General features: G+C 41.8%; 1 protein-coding gene across 5 annotated transcripts in view; it reads right to left on the bottom strand.

The window, feature by feature from the left end:
* The window catches only part of LOC135548827 (folliculin-interacting protein 1-like), a 37,612-nt gene extending 19,167 nt beyond the window's left edge, over window positions 1-18,445 (bottom strand). For 2 of the 5 annotated variants that reach the window (XM_064978787.1, XM_064978791.1), the window contains exons 1-2: window positions 18,236-18,445; window positions 1,475-1,619 (exon numbers count right to left, since the gene is read on the bottom strand). In XM_064978787.1, coding sequence (XP_064834859.1) covers window positions 1,475-1,619; window positions 18,236-18,324 — 234 coding nt within the window. In that variant the 5' untranslated portion in view covers window positions 18,325-18,445. Of the gene's footprint in view, window positions 1-1,474; window positions 1,620-6,965; window positions 7,174-18,235 lie in introns of those variants that run through there. The other 3 variants (XM_064978788.1, XM_064978792.1, XM_064978789.1) reach the window with 2 other exon arrangements.
* Window positions 18,446-20,493: the final 2,048 nt, after the last annotated feature.

Below are 20,493 nucleotides of genomic sequence, written 5' to 3'. Positions count from 1 at the left end.
TTGACTCTTCTCAAACAAATACAGTTTTATATCTTTATGTTTGAAGCCTGAAATGTGGCAAAAGTTCTCAAAGTTCAAGGGGGCCGAATACTTTCGCAAGGCACTGTATAGGAATTGTCTGTCTGTATAATTACACCTACCTGGATGGAATTCAATAGTTTAGCGGTACAAACGTCCCCCAAAAGATATGCGTGTAGAGCGACAAAAATATTCTTCTGTTTGAATGATTGATGTTTTATAGACATACATTGCTTAAATAATGATAATAACAAAAACAGTGCATTGAGGAATTTCCTAAGAAACCAAATAGTGTTAGTGACGTTAAATGTAAATAATAAAATGTAAAAACAAATCTAATAATCAAGCCTTTATCAAAGCTTTATCTCGTATTTCTACGCAAACACAACCAACAGAGGCTTTCTGTATCTCACAAAATGAGATTGATGTCAGAGCATTTAAAGTTTTCTGTTGGTATTAAATCCATACAGATTAAAACACAAATCTTATCCCCCCCCATGTGATGTGACTTAATTTGTCTGCAGAGAATGGCACCCTATTATACTGGACTGCGTGTGTTGCTTTGCTTTAGTAATGGCTCACATCAAACAAATGTCTCGCCACGCCCTGATAGAGTACACAAAGGCTTGGTACATGCGAGTGCCTGTCATATGACTTCCTCAGGAACTCGTGAGCTGGAGCAGCAACCGCACTCTTGCTCTCCCTCCCCCGCCCCCTTGCTCCCCCTCCCTCTCTGCAGCACCCACTCCCTCCCCCTCTCACGCTCACTCACTGCTCACCTTCTTTGTGGCTTGTACAACCTCATTGCTCCCCCCTCCCTCTCTCCCTCTAGCTCTCCACCTCTCAAGCCAACTCGCTCACTCTAACTTGCTCTCCACCTCTAGGGAGAAACAATATCCTCAGGCAAAAAAACATCATGTGACAGGGGTCACACAGGAGCGAACTAAACCTTAATCATGCTACAGAATGCATTGAAAGGCAATGACTAACATAGTACCCACACTTGTTGCATAGACAGGCCTAGTTAATTGTGGCCCTTATTCAATAAACTCATATTGCTTTTTGATGCAAACATTTACAATAGGTTGTTAAAGTAAATACACATGTTCTATTTGGACATAAGGGTGATACAGGTCAAGCAGTTGGGGTGTTGTCAACACCAAAGTACATTGCAGCAACCTATGACAGTGCAATGCCAAAAGGGCTGAAGATGTGTGAGAGAGAGTCAGAGACTGTGGTCATGTGAGTCTGGAGGAATGTTTACACATCGGTGGCGGGTGTCAGCTGATGCTATTATTATTGGAGATAAGAAGTCCAGTTCAAACCGGTCAAGCCCTCTCTAATACAGCCACAGGAGCTTTAGACAGCACTACCCATTTCCCCCACGCTATGGTGTACAGCCTCATAAAACACCTTCCCCAGACAAGACGGACACACAACCCCCCATTGCCCTCACCAAAGTGTCACTCACCGAGGCAGGGGCTTCCTCTGCACTCCTCTTTTTGGCACTGGAGTCGAAGAGGACATTTCTCCCCCGTCGCTCACAGTCTTGGTACACTATCAATCTGATCTGGCTAGGGTCCAGCTGTGGGGATGACCAGCTAGAGAGAGAGAGAGCGAGAGAGGGACAAGCATGAAGCATATGACCATGCTGGCACTACTAGCAATGAATGTAGACATGTTAATCAAACTATCAAACTGACTCCCAAAATATCAGCAGTGTGTAAAGACAGACATTCCCCAGTCAGACCTGTTTTCACCCAGTCAGAATACCAGAACCAAGCAGAGGTCCATAATGGCCCAGGTAAAAGCCATCAAATAAAAGGATGAGTTATAATAAAAAGTAAAAACAGGTTCACAGTGATGGACTGACGGTTGGTTAATAAGTCCTCTTAAGCGGTCAGCCCTTTCGGTCGGTGGGCCTGCCTGTCGTGCCATTGCTGTCATTCCTCCCCTCATTCTGCCACCTGCCTGATGGGGAGCAGAGACAGCTATGGCCACCTCCCAGCCTCCACCACAGGGCCTGCTTGGTTTGGAGGGCCGTAAAAAAAAAAAAAAGAAGTGTGATGGACAGACCGACGAGACAGAGGAGGATTCTTCTCAAATCTGAGGGATGGGAAACAGGGAGTGGATAGGCCTATTTCTAGCTGTTTATTGGAGAGTCTGTGAGGGGTCCTCTTAAATGCCACTGTTTTGAGGAGGGTGAGGGGGCTTAGCTGTCCTAGCTCCCTGTCAATACCCCAAGTCACAGCCCACTGGTATTTATGTTCTCTGCATTACTGTGGTCCATCAGGACCTGGGATGTGTACTGGTCTGGGCTAAGTACGTGTGTGTTGTGTGACGTGCTGTTTACCAAAACACTGGTGTCAGTCACATTATAACCTACATTCCTAGGTATTCTTAAGCCTCTAATCTAAAGGAACTTTTAGTCAAATTATCCATTGCTCCTCTCAAGTCGTTTGATAATGTATTAGGGGCTTGGGTGGTACACTGTATTTTAGATGTCGACCGATTATGATTTTTCAACGCCGATACCAATTATTGGAGGACCAAAAAAGCCGATACCGATTAAAATCGGCCGGTTTTTAATTTGATTTATTTGTAATAATGACAATTACAACAATACTGAATGAACACTTATTTTAACTTAATATAATACAGTTTTAAGTTTTAGTTTGTTTTAGTTAGTTATTATAGGACTATTTCCCTATATACCATTTGTATTTCATTAACCTTTGACTATTGGACGTTCTTATAGGCACTTTAGTATTGCCAGTGTAACAGTATAGCTTCCGTCCCTCTCCTCGCTCCTACCTGGGCTCGAACCAGCAACACAACAGCCACCCTCGAAGCAGCGTTACCCATGCAGAGCAAGGGAAACAACCCAGGCACAGAGCGAGTGACGTTTGAAACACTATTAGCGCGCGCTAACTAGCTAGCCATTTCACTTCAGTTACACCAACCTGATAGGCTTGAAGTCATAAACAGTGCAATGCTTGACGCACAACGAAGAGCTGCTGGCAAAATGCACCACCTCAAGCTGAACCTCGGCAAGACGGAGCTGCTCTTCCTCCCGGGGAAGGACTGCCCGTTCCATGATCTCGCCATCACGGTTGACAACTCCATTGTGTCCTCCTCCCAGAGCGCTAAGAACCTTGGCGTGATCCTGGACAACACCCTGTCGTTCTCAACTAACATCAAGGCGGTGGCCCGTTCCTGTAGGTTCATGCTCTACAACATCCGCAGAGTACGACCCTGCCTCACACAGGAAGCGGCGCAGGTCCTAATCCAGGCACTTGTCATCTCCCGTCTGGATTACTGCAACTCGCTGTTGGCTGGGCTCCCTGCCTGTGCCATTAAACCCCTACAACTCATCCAGAACGCCGCAGCCCGTCTGGTGTTCAACCTTCCCAAGTTCTCTCACGTCACCCCGCTCCTCCGCTCTCTCCACTGGCTTCCAGTTGAAGCTCGCATCCGCTACAAGACCATGGTGCTTGCCTACGGAGCTGTGAGGGGAACGGCACCGCAGTACCTCCAGGCTCTGATCAGGCCCTACACCCAAACAAGGGCACTGCGTTCATCCACCTCTGGCCTGCTCGCCTCCCTACCACTGAGGAAGTACAGTTCCCGCTCAGCCCAGTCAAAACTGTTCGCTGCTCTGGCCCCCAATGGTGGAACAAACTCCCTCACGACGCCAGGACAGCGGAGTCAATCACCACCTTCCGGAGACACCTGAAACCCCACCTCTTCAAGGAATACCTAGGATAGGATAAAGCAATCCTTCTCACCCCCCTTAAATGATTTAGATGCACTATTGTAAAGTGGCTGTTCCACTGATGTCAGAAGGTGAATTCACCAATTTGTAAGTCGCTCTGGATAAGAGCGTCTGCTAAATGACTTAAATGTTAATGTTTACGTGCCTGCTTCTGCCTACTACCGCTCAGTCAGATACTTAGATACTTGTATGCTCAGTCAGATTATATGCAACGCAGGACACGCTAGATAATATCTAGTAATATCAACCATGTGTAGTTAACTAGTGATTATGATTGATTGTTTTTTATAAGATAAGTTCAAGTGCTAGCTAGCAACTTACCTTGGCTTACTGCATTCGCGTAACAGGCAGTCTCCTTGTGGAGTGCAACGAGAGAGAGGCAGGTTGTTATTGCGTTGGACTAGATAACTAAGTTTGCCAGATTGGATCCCTGCAGCAAAAGCTGACAAGGTAAAAATCTGTCGTTCTGCCCCTGAACAAGGCAGTTAACCCACTGTTCTTAGGCCGTCATTGAAAATAAGAATGTGTTCTTAATTAACTGACTTGTCTCGTTAAATAAAGGTATAAAAATAAAAAATAAAATGTTCTTCTAAAGATCGGCAAATCGGCGCCCCAATATTTCTGATTGTAATGAAAACTTGAAATCGGCTCTAATTAAATCAGCCATTCATATTAAATCGGTCGACCTCTACTGCATGTACACACACACACTATACTAAACTATTTGTGAAAAAGCCACCGGATGTTTTTTCAACACAGTCAATACCATTGAAACTATTTCTTTGAAGTTTAATACATTTGAACATTTACAGATACTTGTTAAGTAAATACTTGCAGTCAACTTGTGCAGTACCTCAGAAGATAAAGAAGATTGTGTTCTTCATTTCACCTGTCACAATTTTTTATTAGAAGGCTTACCTGCAGTCCCCAGGTAAATCCTCACATGGTGTTTGTTTACAAGCACACGACGACGAAAGACAGGAGCCTTGTTTGTCACCCACTGTTGTGCTGCACACGCCAGATGATCTAGTTACAGTATGGAATTCACAACTAAATGTTTGCCAGCCAGGTATCTTATTACTATTAAGTTAATGGTCTAAAATATGCCAAATACTCCGCAGTTGTGCATTTGGTTTGCTAATTTAGTAGCTAGTTAGCCATCTAGCTAAGTGGTTAGCTACAGTACTTCCAAAATCAAGTTTTGCTTGGTAACAGCAGAGAATCCCCTCCTGGACTAATTGTTTAATATTTAATACTGTTTAATATTTGTTTTGTATGTGCAGCAAACTTTGAGTAGCATTTTTTAGTTACTTGTATAGTTTATGTCAGAAACTATACAATGTTTGCAATGCCTTTGTTTGAATTTAGTTAGCATTCTCTCCGGGATTTTACATGTACTTGTTAGCATTGATAACCTTCGGATTAGAGCCTCGGTGGGGTTGAAAACAGTGCCCCTTGTGTTCAGCGCCAATATTACCGAATATCCCAGTATGGTACACGGTCGGTAGGAAAGTATGACACTGGATACTGCCCAAGCCTAGCTCGTATCACATCGGCCTAACATAACATCTATCATTGAAATAGATTCTTTATCAGGGTCATCACAATAAAGTCTGAGTACAATATTCCCTTTATGTGCCCATCAGACCTTCACTCAATGACAGCACTAATCGAGGAGGTCGGCTAAACGAAAAACAACATTCAAGAAAATAACCCTTGAAAGCGAATGAGGTGATGGTGTACAAATCCTATAAAGTAATAATCCTTGGACTCATTCAGGAGTGCAAAAGTTGTCCATTTTGAAAGCAAGGCCTACCCTGGCGGGAATCAGCATTCCATGGCAGGCCAAGAATACTCCCCTACCCATTGTAGAGCGTAGGAAAGAGCAGACTAGTCAAAGTTAATGAGCCTTTGTCCCAAACGGCACCCTATTCGCTAAATAGGGCACTACTTGTTCCACAAAAGTAGTGCACTATATAGGGATTAGGATGTAATTTGGGATGCAAACAGCCTGTTACACCCCAGGCTCTCCATAGCTAGCCTATATATTCTGTTCAGAAACATCCAATTCCCCTCAGACAACCAAGTCATCAATGATGTTGGCTCCGAGTTATGCATGAGGCATTCACTTTTCTCATTGGGGCAAAAGTCGGTCCTCTCTCCTTCGTGAGTTATCGTGTAGTTGAGAAGTGTCAATTTGTTAGTAGGTGAACGAAAGTGTCCTATAATTGGACTAAATGATAGGATTAAATGACAGTAGCGCAGGCCTAGAGCCCGTCAATATGTTTTAAGGAACATGGCATTACTCCTTAGCATGATACATTTATATATAGACTAGGCCTACCTAAAGCTAGTAATAGGATTCATTCAGCTTAACAAACAGAAGGGAGTACAAAAACATAATATGAGCTTGGCAAATCATTTCAGGAGAGGATAACAGACAACGCAGCTCTCCATCTTATCAGAACAGAAGTCAGCAGACGAGAGAAAGTGGAGCAGTTTTAAGAACTTTGTGTCCATCAACCAGGGACAGAAAGCGAGCAGGGAGAAACAAGGAAACAGACCCTGTGACAGTTGGCTATTATGAGCCATTCATAAAAGCAGCAGCACACAAGACTGTTACATACAGCAGCACAGTGCTGACCTCAATTCAGACTGAGCGTATAAAATAGGCTACAAAAAAAGCAGTATCCAAATTTCCTTTCAGTATCCACCTCTTAATGTGTTTCTCTATCCCTCAGTCTGTGAATGTTTCAAATGTACCATTTAGACTAGGGCATTCGTAATAACAACAACAATTTGCCTATAGCTCAGCTGCATCAATCAGAGCATACAATCTACAAAGAAGCATTGTGTGAGTCGGAGCCCTGCAGTGCCAAAGTCAACTCCCTAGAAATCACAGAAGACGGACAGCCTTTGCCTGAAAGGCGGTAAACACCGCATCCACACTGGTTCCAAATGAGAAGCAACTGCAAGCTGTCAGAGCACTAATCACCACATTACAAGCCCCGCGACACACAGCTGCAGCTCTCTCTGTGAAGCTGAAAGTAACCTTGAGTTAGGTATTCTAACCACATTCAAATCCAACGCGGTCAAATCCTGAACACTATCACAAACACCTGGCAATAATCATGCACACAAGCAGCAAGCCATTTGAAATATTACTAGGTACCTGGGCATCATTGTGCATCTGCCAGTCTTTCCCCCGGCCCTCTCCTTGCCCTCTCATCCACTGCGTGGCTAAGAATAGCGCTGAACTAAATTCACACAACAACATGAGACTGTCAGGTGATCTTTGCGCTGTGCTGGACAGCGCCTGGACAAAGGCATCCCGGCACTGCCGCTGCCCACTGGGCGGGAGTCTAGTCACCCTCTGAAACTAAAGAAAGTGACAGGCACAGCCATCCACTGGAGGTCTTCACAGGGAATAATATGTCCTCCTCGCTGTGACTGCAAAACAGCCCTCCCTCCCACCAGAAAGGCACACGCTGCAGAGGCCATTGGGACACTGTGTGTGTGTGGTGGGCAGCCAAGTGGGGTGAACATGCATGTTACATAAACAAATCAACCTAAGCTGTGACGCTTTTCCTCTGTCTGATAATGGGGGTTGTTTTTGAATACACAGAGGGTACTTTTCCAGATAAGCATTCTGGTGAACCAGTCCAGCTAGGCTATATTATAAACACTGTGGGCTGAAAATGAAACTCTGCTTTAGGACGCTGGGTGCTAGAATAACCTAATCACACTTTCTTATGGGTGAAAGAGGACACCTGCTTACCGACTCCAACACAATCTCTCACACACACACACACACAACTGGATCTGTGGGCAACACACACACACATACCCTCCCTGCTAAAACTAAAAACACAAGTGACTGCGTCTGAACTGGGGAGGGGTCAGTGAGAGCTGAAGGGGGAAACCTTTCTCCAATCTCTCTCAACAGCCCCAGAGAAGCCACAAGATGCTAATGCAAGGAAGCTTGAAAGCTCCAAGTCCCCACCACGGCTGACTCACTTCGACACCTGACCCACAACCTGTTGTGTTTCCTTGGTTTCAGCCAGGTGACCGGTCACTTCTGCATTCCACTCCATGAGTCACATGACCCATGAGTGTGTGGATCACATCCACATTATCATCAAACCAAGTTCAACCCCTGATTGTCCAATGGAAAGGATGCCAGAGGAAACCACAAACCCAGGGGCTGTGTGTCTATGATTGAGTGGATCATGCTGCATCACACGTGTAAGAACGGTGTAACGTTGTGGAATGCTATTGCTGTTACATGATTGGGGAATATAGTTATTCTACTCTAAGTCAAGCTGAGTGCAAGGGGACTATGCCTAATTCTGGCCTTCAGTTCTAGACCAAGAAATGACTGTCTGAAAGCCACTACAATACTGAGTGTCTCTGTTTTGCCAGACTGTACAGAAAGTAGGTAGTCAGGTGATATGGGATACATCACTGATATGGGACTCAACTAAATAGGCTAGACCTAGATTACATTCCGAGAGGCCTTTAAGTGTTCATATCAGTTTATGGTGTAACATTACACATGAACAGGATTGACAAAAGCATATTTCTCTCAAATGTTGTGCACAAATTTGTTTACATCCCTAATTAAATGAGCATTTCCTCTATGCCATGATAATTAATCCACTTGACAGGTGTGGCATATCATGAAGCTGATGATAAACAGCATGATCATTAAAACAGGCGCACCTTGTGCTGGGGACAATAAAAGGCCACTAAAATGTGCAGTTTTTTCACACCACAATTCCACAGATATCTCAAGTTTTGTGGGAGTGTGCAATTGGCATACAGACAGCAGGAATGTCCCCCAGAGCTGTTGGCAGATAATTGAATGTTCTTTTCTCTACCATAAGCCGCCTGCAATATCATTTCATAGAATTTGGCAGTACGTCCAACTGACCTCAACCACAGACCACATGTATGGCCTTGTGTGGGTGAGAGGTTTGTTGATGTTAACATTGAAAGTGCCCTATGGTGGCGGTGGAGTTATGGTATGGTCAGGCATAAGCTACGGACAATAAACACAATTGCATTTAAAATCGATGGCAATTGGAATGCACAGAGATACCGTGATGAGATTCTGAGGCCCATTGTAAGGCATCTGTGACCAACAAATCCATATCTGTATTCCCAGTCATGTGAAACACAGATTAGGGCCTGATTAATTTATTTTAATTGACTGATTTCCTTATATGAACTCAATAAAATCTTAAACATTACTGATACCACAAGCCCAGTTCCATGACTCACAGCAACCCAAATAGCACCCTATTCCCTTTGTAGTGCATTACTTCTGACCAGGACACATTGGGTTCTAGTTAAAAAGTAGTGCACTGACCTATATAGGGAATAGGGTGCCATTTGGGACAAGCTCTGACTGCCAATTCTGAGAAACAGCAAAAAGGGTTTCTGGCAAAGTTGGTATTTTAGTTAGGGTTAGAATTCTGAGGGGAGTTAAGCCATCAGCATGCTTCAGTTCAGCTGGCACCTTGCTGAACTCTGCTAGGCAAAACGAACGTGTGCGTGCGCATACTCCCTTAAAAGACCAACAGTACTATTCTGAGAACTTCCTCAAAGTCTAAATAAATCTAAGTCAATTAATGACACATTTCTTGAGTTAAGGATATCTTAGTGCGTGAAAACATTTCATGAATGACAAAAATGGAAGAATCCCTACTGTTGACCAATCACAGACGAAGGCACGTAGCCGGCTGCCAGCCTCAGCTTGCCTCGAGAAAAATTATAATGTGCATGAACAACCAACCCCCCCAAAAAAAAAACTTGCCGAAGACCAAATTAAGATAAAATGTGCCATAATATACGCACAAACAGTTCCGAACTGTTATCAGCTGGGAAACATGCGGACGCTTTTAAGCCTGCATAATAAAATCTAGGATAAATGCTGGTAGGCCTACACCATTCAAACACCAGCTTTCCAAAGGCTTTGATGTGGTTTATGAGGAAACCTTGATTGTGCTGCTAACTAAGAGAGCATGGAAGAGCTCCAGAAACAGGCCTAGTAGACTAGATAACTTTACATTTGATAGCCTAAATCTCGCACAAATAGGCTATTCTGTTTTAATTACGACATAGGCAACTATTAGTACTTACCATGCCAATACCATAGGCAAAGAAAGGGTAGGGTCCTTTATGCAAAATATATATCTTTACCATGACCCTGCTGTTCTGAGAACGCTTGGGTCACTTAAAATAGCACTGATAGGAAGAACATGTCGACAAGCTGTCTTAGTGGCCTGCCTAATGAGATGCAACACACTCACTAGATCAATTCATAAAAATAAATAAAAAAGTAGCCAAACCACAACTCAAGATGGGGAAGCAGGAGATTGGATGTAAAAAAAAAATGTTTTTTCAAAGCAACGACTTTACCTCATCTAACCTGGCAGCTACTTTTACAGGTTGTGACTGACTAGGGAATAGAAGTGATACTGTGACAGACGTTATGATTGATGATCCCGCACATGACACACACACACACTGTTATGAAACTATGTGCAGAGGGAACTTGAGCCTAGATTTCGCCTCTCTCAACCATTCCACTACTACATCTTAAAGTATTTGTCCAGTGTTTGAGAATGTTTATGAAATATAATCTACAATGAATTACAACATGCATTAAATTGATGTCCTTCCCCAAAAATATAACTAAGGATGTTATTAAGCAGCTTTTCTCTGTGCCTCTGCTTGGCCTGTTAGGAAAGAGTGGTTTGGGACTATACTGGTAAATAAGAAAACTGCTTTGACAGCTCATCCAATGAAACTTGCATACACCTGGATATTCAAATTAGCTTCCATGTGTGGGCACTGGGGCAGTCTGCCTGAGCCCGGAAGGACCAAGTCAAATAGTATGGATAGATTCAGGATTTGGAAACACTGATGGAACTACTAGTGCAAGTTACCATAACAGCAATAAATGCAGACTGTTCATTTCACAAGTGTGAGTCGTTTCTGTCCTTTGCTTTGTCACTATTTTCCTTTGCTTGAAAAACAAGAAAAGCGGTCCGTGTACTGTTTGTCCATCTTTACACTTCCTCAAAATATTCAGAATTAAATCGGAGATAACTTAAGAAATCTGTCATGAATTTACACCTTTTTGCAGAAGAGATCATGGTCGTGCAATTTTACATTTTTTAAAATTTATTTCACCAGGTAGGCAAGTTGGGAACAAGTTCTCATTTACAATTGCGACCTGGCCAAGATAAAGCAAAGCAGTTCGACACATACAATGACACAGAGTTACACATGGAGTAAAACAAACATACAGTCAATAATACAGTAGAAACAAGTCTATATACGATGTGAGCAAATGAGGTGAGATAAGGGAGGTAAAGGCAAAAAAAGGCCATGGTGGCAAAGTAAATACAACATAGCAAGTAAAACACGGGAATGGTAGATTTGCAATGGAAGAATGTGCAAAGTAGAAATAAAAATAATGGGGTGCAAAGGAGCAAAATCAATTAATTAATTAAATACAGTAGGGACAGAGGTAGTTGTTTGGGCTAAATTATAGGTGGGCTATGTACAGGTGCAGTAATCTGTGAGCTGCTCTGACAGTTGGTGCTTAAAGCTAGTGAGGGAGATAAGTGTTTCCAGTTTCAGAGATTTTTGTAGTTCGTTCCAGTCATTGGCAGCAGAGAACTGGAAGGAGAGGCGGCCAAAGAAAGAATTGGTTTTGGGGGTGACCAGAGAGATATACCTGCTGGAGCACTTGCTACAGGTGGGTGATGCTATGGTGACCAGCGAGCTGAGATAAGGGGGGACTTTACCTAGCAGGGTCTTGTAGATGACATGGAGCCAGTGGGTTTGGCGACGAGTATGAAGCGAGGGCCAGTCAACGAGAGCGTACAGGTCGCAATGGTGGGTAGTATATGGGGCTTTGGTGACAAAACGGATTGCACTGTGATAGACTGCATCCAATTTGTTGAGTAGGGTATTGGAGGTTATTTTGTAAATGGCATCGCCAAAGTCGAGGATTGGTAGGATGGTCAGTTTTACAAGGGTATGTTTGGCAGCATGAGTGAAGGATGCTTTGTTGCGAAATAGGAAGCCAATTCTAGATTTAACTTTGGATTGGAGATATGGGTCTGGAAGGAGAGTTTACAGTCTAACCAGACAACTAAGTATTTGTAGTTGTCCACGTATTCTAAGTCAGAGCCGTCCAGAGTAGTGATGTTGGACAGGCGGGTAGGTGCAGTTATCGATCGGTTGAAGAGCATGCATTTAGTTTTACTTGTATTTAAGAGCAATTGGAGGCCACGGAAGGAGAGTTGTATGGCATTGAAGCTTGCCTGGAGGGTTGTTAACACAGTGTCCAAAGAAGGGCCAAAAGTATACAGAATGGTGTCGTCTGCATTGAAGTGGATCAGAGACTCACCAGCAGCAAGAGCGACCTCATTGATGTATACAGAGAAGAGAGTCGGTCCAAGAATTGAACCCTGTGGCACCCCCATAGAGACTGCCAGAGGTCATTAACATTAAGATGTTTGGTGCAGTATTTCTCAAGTAATTTTTTGTTGCATATAAAGTGTCATTGAATGACAAACACTTTGTTGAAGAACCCCTAGTGTTGACAAATCACTGACGAAAGAGTGTAGACTTTGGCTTCCCTTGTGAAAAACATTTCTGTGCATGAAGCTGCTTGACTAACCATATGAGGGCACATCTTGGCCAAAGAGGATGATGACATTATCTAAGCAAATTTCAAGTGTTTTTTTTTTAAACGGTTTGCTTTAAAAACAAGTGTCCTGAGGAGGGATGCACGATATATCGGTGAACATATCGGAATCGGCCGATATTAGCTAAAAATGGCAACATCGGATGTCTAGTTTAACGCCCCGATGTGCAAAACCCGATGTCAAAGGTACCATGCATACCTATAAAGTAGGTACATGACCGCAACTTAACCCCGTTTCCTAAAGCTAACGTTATAAAGCCACCAGCTACCTTCATCTGACTAGTAAGGCTCGAGCGCACCGGATTGTGATGTGAAGCTAGCCACACAATAGTGGAATTTGCGGTTTACCTTCAAAATAAAATGTAGGCCATTGACAGTAATGCAAATGAATACAAATAGTAGAATTATGCCATACTTTTATTTTGAAGACTAACTGCAAAGTCCACCATTGTGGCTAATCCTTATTGTGGCCAGCTTCACACCATTAATCAAATAAGAACCGTCTTATAAATTAGGGTTATTTTAGATGACAGCTAGCTATATAGTTAGATGTTATTTAACACATCAAATAGTGTTGACACATCAAGTAGTGTTATTTGACGTGTATCTTTTTTGACACGCAAAGACCTGAACGGCATTCCATAGAAATTCAGGTTGAGAATTAAACTAAACAAATGAATCAGCACTAGAGGTCGACCGATTAATCGGAATGGACGATTAATTAGGGCCGATTTGAAGTTTTCATAATCGGAAATCTGTATTTTTGGGAGCCGATTTTTTATTTGTATTTTTTTATATACCTTTATTTAACTAGGCAAGTCAGTTAAGAACACATTCTTATTTTCAATGACGGCCTAGGAACGGTGGGTTAACTGCCTTGTTCAGGGTCAGAACGACAGATTTTTAACTTGTCAGCTCGGGGGATTCTTGCAACCTTACAGTTAGCTAACGCAATACCGACCTGCCTCTCTCGTTGCACTCCACAAGGAGACTGCCTGTTACGCGAAAGCAGTAAGCCAAGGTAAGTTGCTGGCTAGCACTTGAACTTATCTTACAAAAACAATCAATCATAATCACTAGTTAACTACACATGGTTGATGATATTACTAGATATTATCTTGCGTGTCCTGCGTTGCATATAATCTGACTGAGCATACAGGTATCTTAGTATCTGACTGAGCGGTGGTAGGCAGAAGCAGGCGCGTAAAGATTCATTCAAACAGCACTTTCGTGCGTTTTGCCAGCAGCTCTACGTTGTGCTTCAAGCATTGCGCTGTTTATGACATCAAGCCTATCAACTCCGAAGATGAGGCTGGTGTAACCGAAGTGAAATGGCTAGCTAGTTAGCTCGCGCTAATAGAGTTTCAAACGTCACTCGCTTTGAGCCTTCTTGTAGTTGTTCCCCTTGCTCTGCATGGGTAACGCTGCTTCGAGGGTGGCTGTTGTCGTTGTGTTGCTGGTTTGAGCCCAGGGAGGAGCGAGGAGAGGGACGGAAACTATACTGTTACACTGGCAATACAAAAGTGCTTATAAGAACATCCAATTCTAAAAGGTTAATGAAATACAAATGGTATATAGGGAAATAGTCCTATAATAAATACAACCTAAAACTTCTTACCTGGGAATATTGAAGACATGTTAAAAGGAACCACCAGCTTTCATATGTTCTCATGTTCTGAGCAAGGAACTGAAACATTATCTTTCTTACATAGCACATATTGCACTTTTACTTTCTTCTCCAACGCTTTGTGATTGCGTTATTTAAACGAAATTGAACATGTTTCATTATTTACTTGAGGCTAAATTGATTTTATTGATGCATTATATTAAGCTAAAATACGTGTATTCAGTATTGTTGTAATTGTCATTATTACAAATAAAAAAAACGTCCGATTAATCGGTATCGGCTTTTTTGGTCCTCCAATAATCGGTATCGGCGTTGAAAAATCATAATCTGTCGACCTCTAATCAGCACAGCAAGTAAATGAAAGAAATAGGTTATGATTATGTTTTACTGGTAATGGGAACATACATAAATGCCAACAAAAAAAACACATTTTTATTTACAATGATGGCCAGGAAGACGCTGGGCCAATCATGGCCGGATGTGATACAGCCTGGATTCAAACCAGGGACTGTAGTGATGCCTCTTGCACTGAGATGCAGTGCCTTAGACCGCAGCGTCCATGTGTGTGAGTTAACTATCTAACTGCACTGGAATGCTTAAAAGGCCGCTAAAATTGTAAATATCGGATATCAGTTTGTTTTTGGCAAGGAAAATATCAGATAACGGTATCAGCCAAAAATGTCATATCAGTGCATCACTAGGACAGAGTGTTTTTTTCTCTAATTTATGCTTTGGCCAATAAGTAATGTAATGTCGAGTCAACAACGTTATTTGGTTATGAGCAACCAGGTTCTCATCTAATTTTTGTTTTTTTACATGGAGGCAGCCACACCAACATGCTTGAAAATATGAAGTGTAGCACTTCGTGATGTGTTGTCCCGAACATAATGCTTTGTACTCAGGACATGAAGTTAATTTCTTCACTGCAATTTTACTTTAGTGCCTTATTGCAAACGGGATGCATGTTTTGGAATAATTTTTTTATTCTGTACAGGCTTCCTTCTTTTCACTCTGTCGTTTAGTTTAGTATTGTGGAATGAATACAATGTTGATCCATCCTCAGTTTTTTCCTATCAAAGCCATTCAACTCTGTAACTGTTTTAACTTCTTGGTGACAGGGGGCAGTATTTTCACATCCAGATGAAATGCATGCCCAAATTCAACTGCCTGATACTCATCCCCAGAAGATAAGATATGCATACTGAATCATGTCTGTGAGTATAAGATAACTTATGTAGCAGGCGAAACCCCGAGGACAAAACATTCCGATTTTTTTTTGAGGTCACTCTCTTTTCAATGGGTTTTCATTGGGAATCCAGATTTCTAAGGGACATTCTTGCAGTTCCTACCGCTTCCACTGGATGTTACCAGTCTTTAGAAATTGGTTGAGGTTTTTCCCTTTGTGTAATGAAGAAGTAGCCCTGTTCATAACGAGGGTCACTTCAAGTGTACTGTTAGATAAGAGGGGCGTGACCAGAAAGTTGGCGTCAGTTTGTTTTCTTCCTATATTTAACACAGATCATCCAGTCTTCAATTTGAACGATTATTTACTTAAAAAAAATACCTAAAGTTGTATTACAAAAGTAGTTTGAAATGTTTTGGCAAAGTTTACAGGTAACGTTTGAGATATTTTGTAGTCACGTTGCAGAAGTTGGAACCGGTGTTTTTCTGGATCAAACGCGCCAAATAAATGGACATTTTGGATATATAGACGGAATTAAATCGAACAACAGGACCATTTGTGATGTTTATGGGACATATTGGAGTGCCAACAAAAGAAGCTTGTCAAAGGCATGATTTATATTTTTCATTTCTGCGTTGTGTAGCGCCTGCAGGGTTGAAATATGTTTTCCCTCTTTGTTTACAGAGGTGCTACCCTCAAATAATAGCATTGTTTGCTTTCGAACAAAAATACTTTTTGAAAACTGACATGTTGGCTGGATTCACAACACCTGTAGCTTTAATTTGGTATCTTACAAGCGTGATTTCATGAAAGTTTGATTTTTATTGTCATTTATTTGAATTTGGCGCTCTGCATTGTCACTGGCTTTTGGCCAGGTGGGCGTCCCACATATCCCGGAGCGGTTAAAGTCACAATTGGCCTCATGGTGAAATCCCTGAGCGTTTTCCTTCCTCTCCAGCAACTGAGTTAGGAAGGACGCCTGTATCTTTGTAGTGACTGGGTGTATTGATACACCATCCAAGTGTAATGAATAACTTCACCATGTTCAAAGGGATATTGAATGTTTGTATTTTTTTTAAACTTTTTTTTTACCCATCTACCAATAGGTGCCCTTCTTTGTGAGAAATTAGAAAAACTACCTGGTCTTTCTGGTTGAATCTGTGTTTGAAATTCACTGATCGACTGCGACCTTAAAGATAATTGAATGTGTGGGGTACAGAGATGAGGTAGTCATTCAAAAATTGTGTTAAACACTATTATTGCACACAGAGTGAGTCCACGCAACTTATGTGACTTGTTAAGCACATTATTACTCCTGAACTGATTAAGGCTTGCCATAACAAAGAATAAAATAAAAAAATGAAGAAAAAAACATTATCCCACTTTGACGTTATGGGGTATTGTGTGTAGATCAGTGACACACAATCTCAATTTAATCAATTTTAAATTCAGGCTGTAACACAACAAAATGTGGAAAAGGTAAAAGGGGTGTGAATACCTTCTGACTGGGGAAGGAGCAGTGTGTTTTGAGTTCTGACTCAAGGCTGTGTGTGTTGTTCTGTGGTACAGGAAGGAAGCCGTTTGCATTCGGGGCAGGCTGGGAAGCAAACAAAGCCTTTGGCAGGTATCTCTCAGCGATATACAGTATACTGCCCTTGGTCACACGTAGCCAAGGAGTCAGGGTAATATGAGCTCTGTTAAGGGTTTTCCTCAGAGGGTCAACCAACCTGCTGCCCTGCCTGGTATTCTTAGTCAGTCCAGTGTCAGTATCTGAGTCGTTTTATTGTCAGATAAGCAAATCAATAATTTTGTAGTAGGAGACACCAAAGTGCTTGAGTGTGTGTTAAAGTTAACTATCAGTCCCGCATGTCTGATGAATGAAGCCTGGGTGCACTTAAGTACATTTATTTGCTGGCCAGAAAGGGAATAGTAACCCATGCCACGATGAGGGCCAGTGCGAAATTCTCTCCCCTGCATCGCTCTCTCAGCCTGGACATCTTTATGAATGTGAATTTGACACATATAGGGGAGGGTATTTAGTATCATGGGTTCTCATGAGTAACAGATATAAATGGAATCCACCTGAATTCATTGACATCTCTTAAAATGATAGGCCTATAATTCATAAGATCTATATTTTTAAAGAATGTATAAAAGGATATCCCAATGCGCAGTAACAGAAGATAAATAAACGTTTTGTAATTTCATAGTAAAGAGAAACTATAGCACAACTAATGTAGTATTTGCTGCGCCTTCACAGAGCAGCTTCAGCTTGCCAACCATCCATTTGTCATAGGCCCATTGAACAGTCACGTGCACAGAGCACATACTGTCCCTGGTTGACTGGCTGGCTTGTGACCACATCTCAATGCCTGCTACTGTACAATGATTTATTAATATACACACACACACATTGGTACAGTAGCATGTCTGCAGCGCCGTTGTACATTGCACCGAGTGTTGATAATAATCTGGAATTGTAGCAAGCTAGTTATGAATATTTAATAATTCTAAAAATCGACAATTTATTCCACGGTAACACACCCCAATTATGAACACCCTATCCAGCCCAAATGAGTAACATTAGAAGTTAACACTTGCTTTGTGTCGTGTTACCGAAACGTCTTCAAGTAATTTCCACCAAGAGTGGCGGCATTGCCTTATTTCCTACCAAGACCCAACATGTTCCTCGAGCGAGTTCACAAGGTGGGTTAACGTTAGCTAGCCGGTGGCAACAATAAGGGCCGCATTCAGCTGCTGTCATCAGACATTAGTTATACTAATACGGATTGCATAGCAGTATCCTAACACAGGGCTCCGGACCTTCTGCTCACCTCTGTCACAAGATGAGCTGCTCAACTGACGTTAGCTAGCTAGTTTATTATGGATAGCATGCGCACGTACCTGAACGCGGGATCCTCTTTGTTGCATCTTGGGGGCGGCGAAAAGGCATTTCTTTTATTAAAAAGTTTATGGAAAAGAGTTGGAGGCATTTTGTACCAAATATTTAGGTACAGAACGTCTCGCTTTCTTTTAAATCCAAGAGCAACGCTAGTTCCTTGAAACTAATTCCATTTGTGTCGGAGTCATATGACAAGCATTAGTCACACGAGCTGCTTGGAAACCCACTACATGTTTCTGATTGGACGATGATCCACTGCTCCTTGTCGAAAATACTTGATTGGCTGATATTTTTGGACAAGCACCACGTGGTCAATAGAAATGCTGTGTTGATGTTTTGGCTTAAAGTTACCACCTGGTCGAGATACGAAATAAAATGTACATTAAAAACTCATAAAACATAATAAAGAATCCATATATATATCCCAGACCAGGACACCGTAGAATATTACATATTTTGATAAGTTAAATATGGTTCATATTCAATTCCTAGCCTGAAACATACTGTATGTCACATGTGAAATAGCTCAAATACCAGCTCTTCTCCAACAGGGTGGTAATATTATCAATGTATTTAGTTAAACAAAATCAATGTACATTATGTATTACAGCAACAGAATTTCATACGTTTTTTTTTATTATTATTTTTAAACAGACAACCTGTACATGGACTGTGAAAACACTCTCTTTTTTTTACAGAATTTTCCTAAAATAAATAATTAAACAAATGTACAAACTGCCTTTTTATTAGTGTTGTATATCTTTTACAATTGTGTATTGAATTACAAGTTTGCAAACCTATTTCAAAACATGCTTACAGGGCCTTGTGAGATGAATGTGTTGTGAAAATGACAGGTAAAATAAGGTTATATATGAGCTTCAGCCAATGTGGTTTGTTTGCTTTCTCACCTCGATTGATGACAGCTTTAACAAGTTGTGGTAGCTTTCCTTCCTGGAGGAGTGGAACCGGCACACCTTGCACAGCTGGTTCTGGAACTGCAGAGTGAATAAAGCACAATATTCAATAAAAACAATAGAAAATGAACAGATGTAGCCTCAGATTAATCATACTCAATAACCACCACTATAAATGATTATAACAAAACAGTATGTTTCATGGATAGGGTGGCAGGAATTGAGCCCAATCTGAGGCCAATTTACAGCCAATAAATAGAGACAAGTTTTTCCTGGCCCAGTCACAATAGTCAGGAAAAGCTCCTGGCACGACTCATGGAAATGCTTGAAAGGACATGATGAAAGGTCTCATGAGAAAGGCATGACCTCTAATGGACATTTTGAGTAATGACATATTTCTTCAAGACATTTCAGTGCAGGGTAGGTAAACAGAGACCGAGGATGTGGAATTTACAGTTTGTTTTACAAAAATCTGACGTCATCCTGTGTCATCCTGTGTAGAAATTGTGAGCATACCAAACAGCTTCATCCTCATCTTCAAATGCATCTGTTCGAAGGTACACCAACATTGGTGAATATCATCTGGTGGCGAAAAAGACCAGGCCCATGGTCAGTCAAACAACATTCTATGACAGCGACTCATCCAGATTGACCATTCAGAGAGAATGCTTACCCTCAGGGAGGAGTACCTCTGCCACAATTTTTGAAAGAAGTGTCCTTTTCTTTCTCGTCTGCAAAGTCAAAGAACTTGGTTTGCTCCAGGGAGTGTTGTGTGGGTCGTGAAAGTGAAGTGGATATTATTGGACCTGTGCATTCAAGAGACCAGTGGCTGTTGCTTAAATTCAACTGAATTTATAAACAAAACTGACTTTATACACATTTTATAACAGGCGCCAGCAGGTTCTTTAGATCGGTAGGGTTGAAAACTTCAGTAGTATCATATGAAACGTTACTATGGTATTCTAAAAATGTTGGTGTCATAAGTATCATGACGTTTTGGTATCGTGATATTACCATGGTACCGGTATACCATACAAAACTAGATTTAATAACCCATGTCAATCAACTTCTTACAGCATAGGCTGTCAGCCAGGTATTTTTACAGTGCCTGCTGAGTCCCAGACCAACACACACATACACACATACACACCATAGATTTCCTCTCTGTGGAACACCTTAGGTGAGATTAGACTGCTGGTGCTGGTGTCGCTTGAGATAATATCACAAGTTTCATCACAATCCAACAGGAGGGAGGAAACACCCATTGGCGAAACTGCACCTAGAAAATACATTACATTCAGTGGTCAGCTTTCTAACACAATTACAATCCAAAACATCACAGACCA

Source organism: Oncorhynchus masou, chromosome 11 (genome assembly GCF_036934945.1).
Source record: "Oncorhynchus masou masou isolate Uvic2021 chromosome 11, UVic_Omas_1.1, whole genome shotgun sequence".
In the NCBI taxonomy this organism is placed as follows: domain Eukaryota; kingdom Metazoa; phylum Chordata; class Actinopteri; order Salmoniformes; family Salmonidae; genus Oncorhynchus; species Oncorhynchus masou.
The sequence above is the reverse complement of the archived record's forward strand: the minus strand, read 5'-3'. Positions and strand labels throughout refer to the sequence as shown.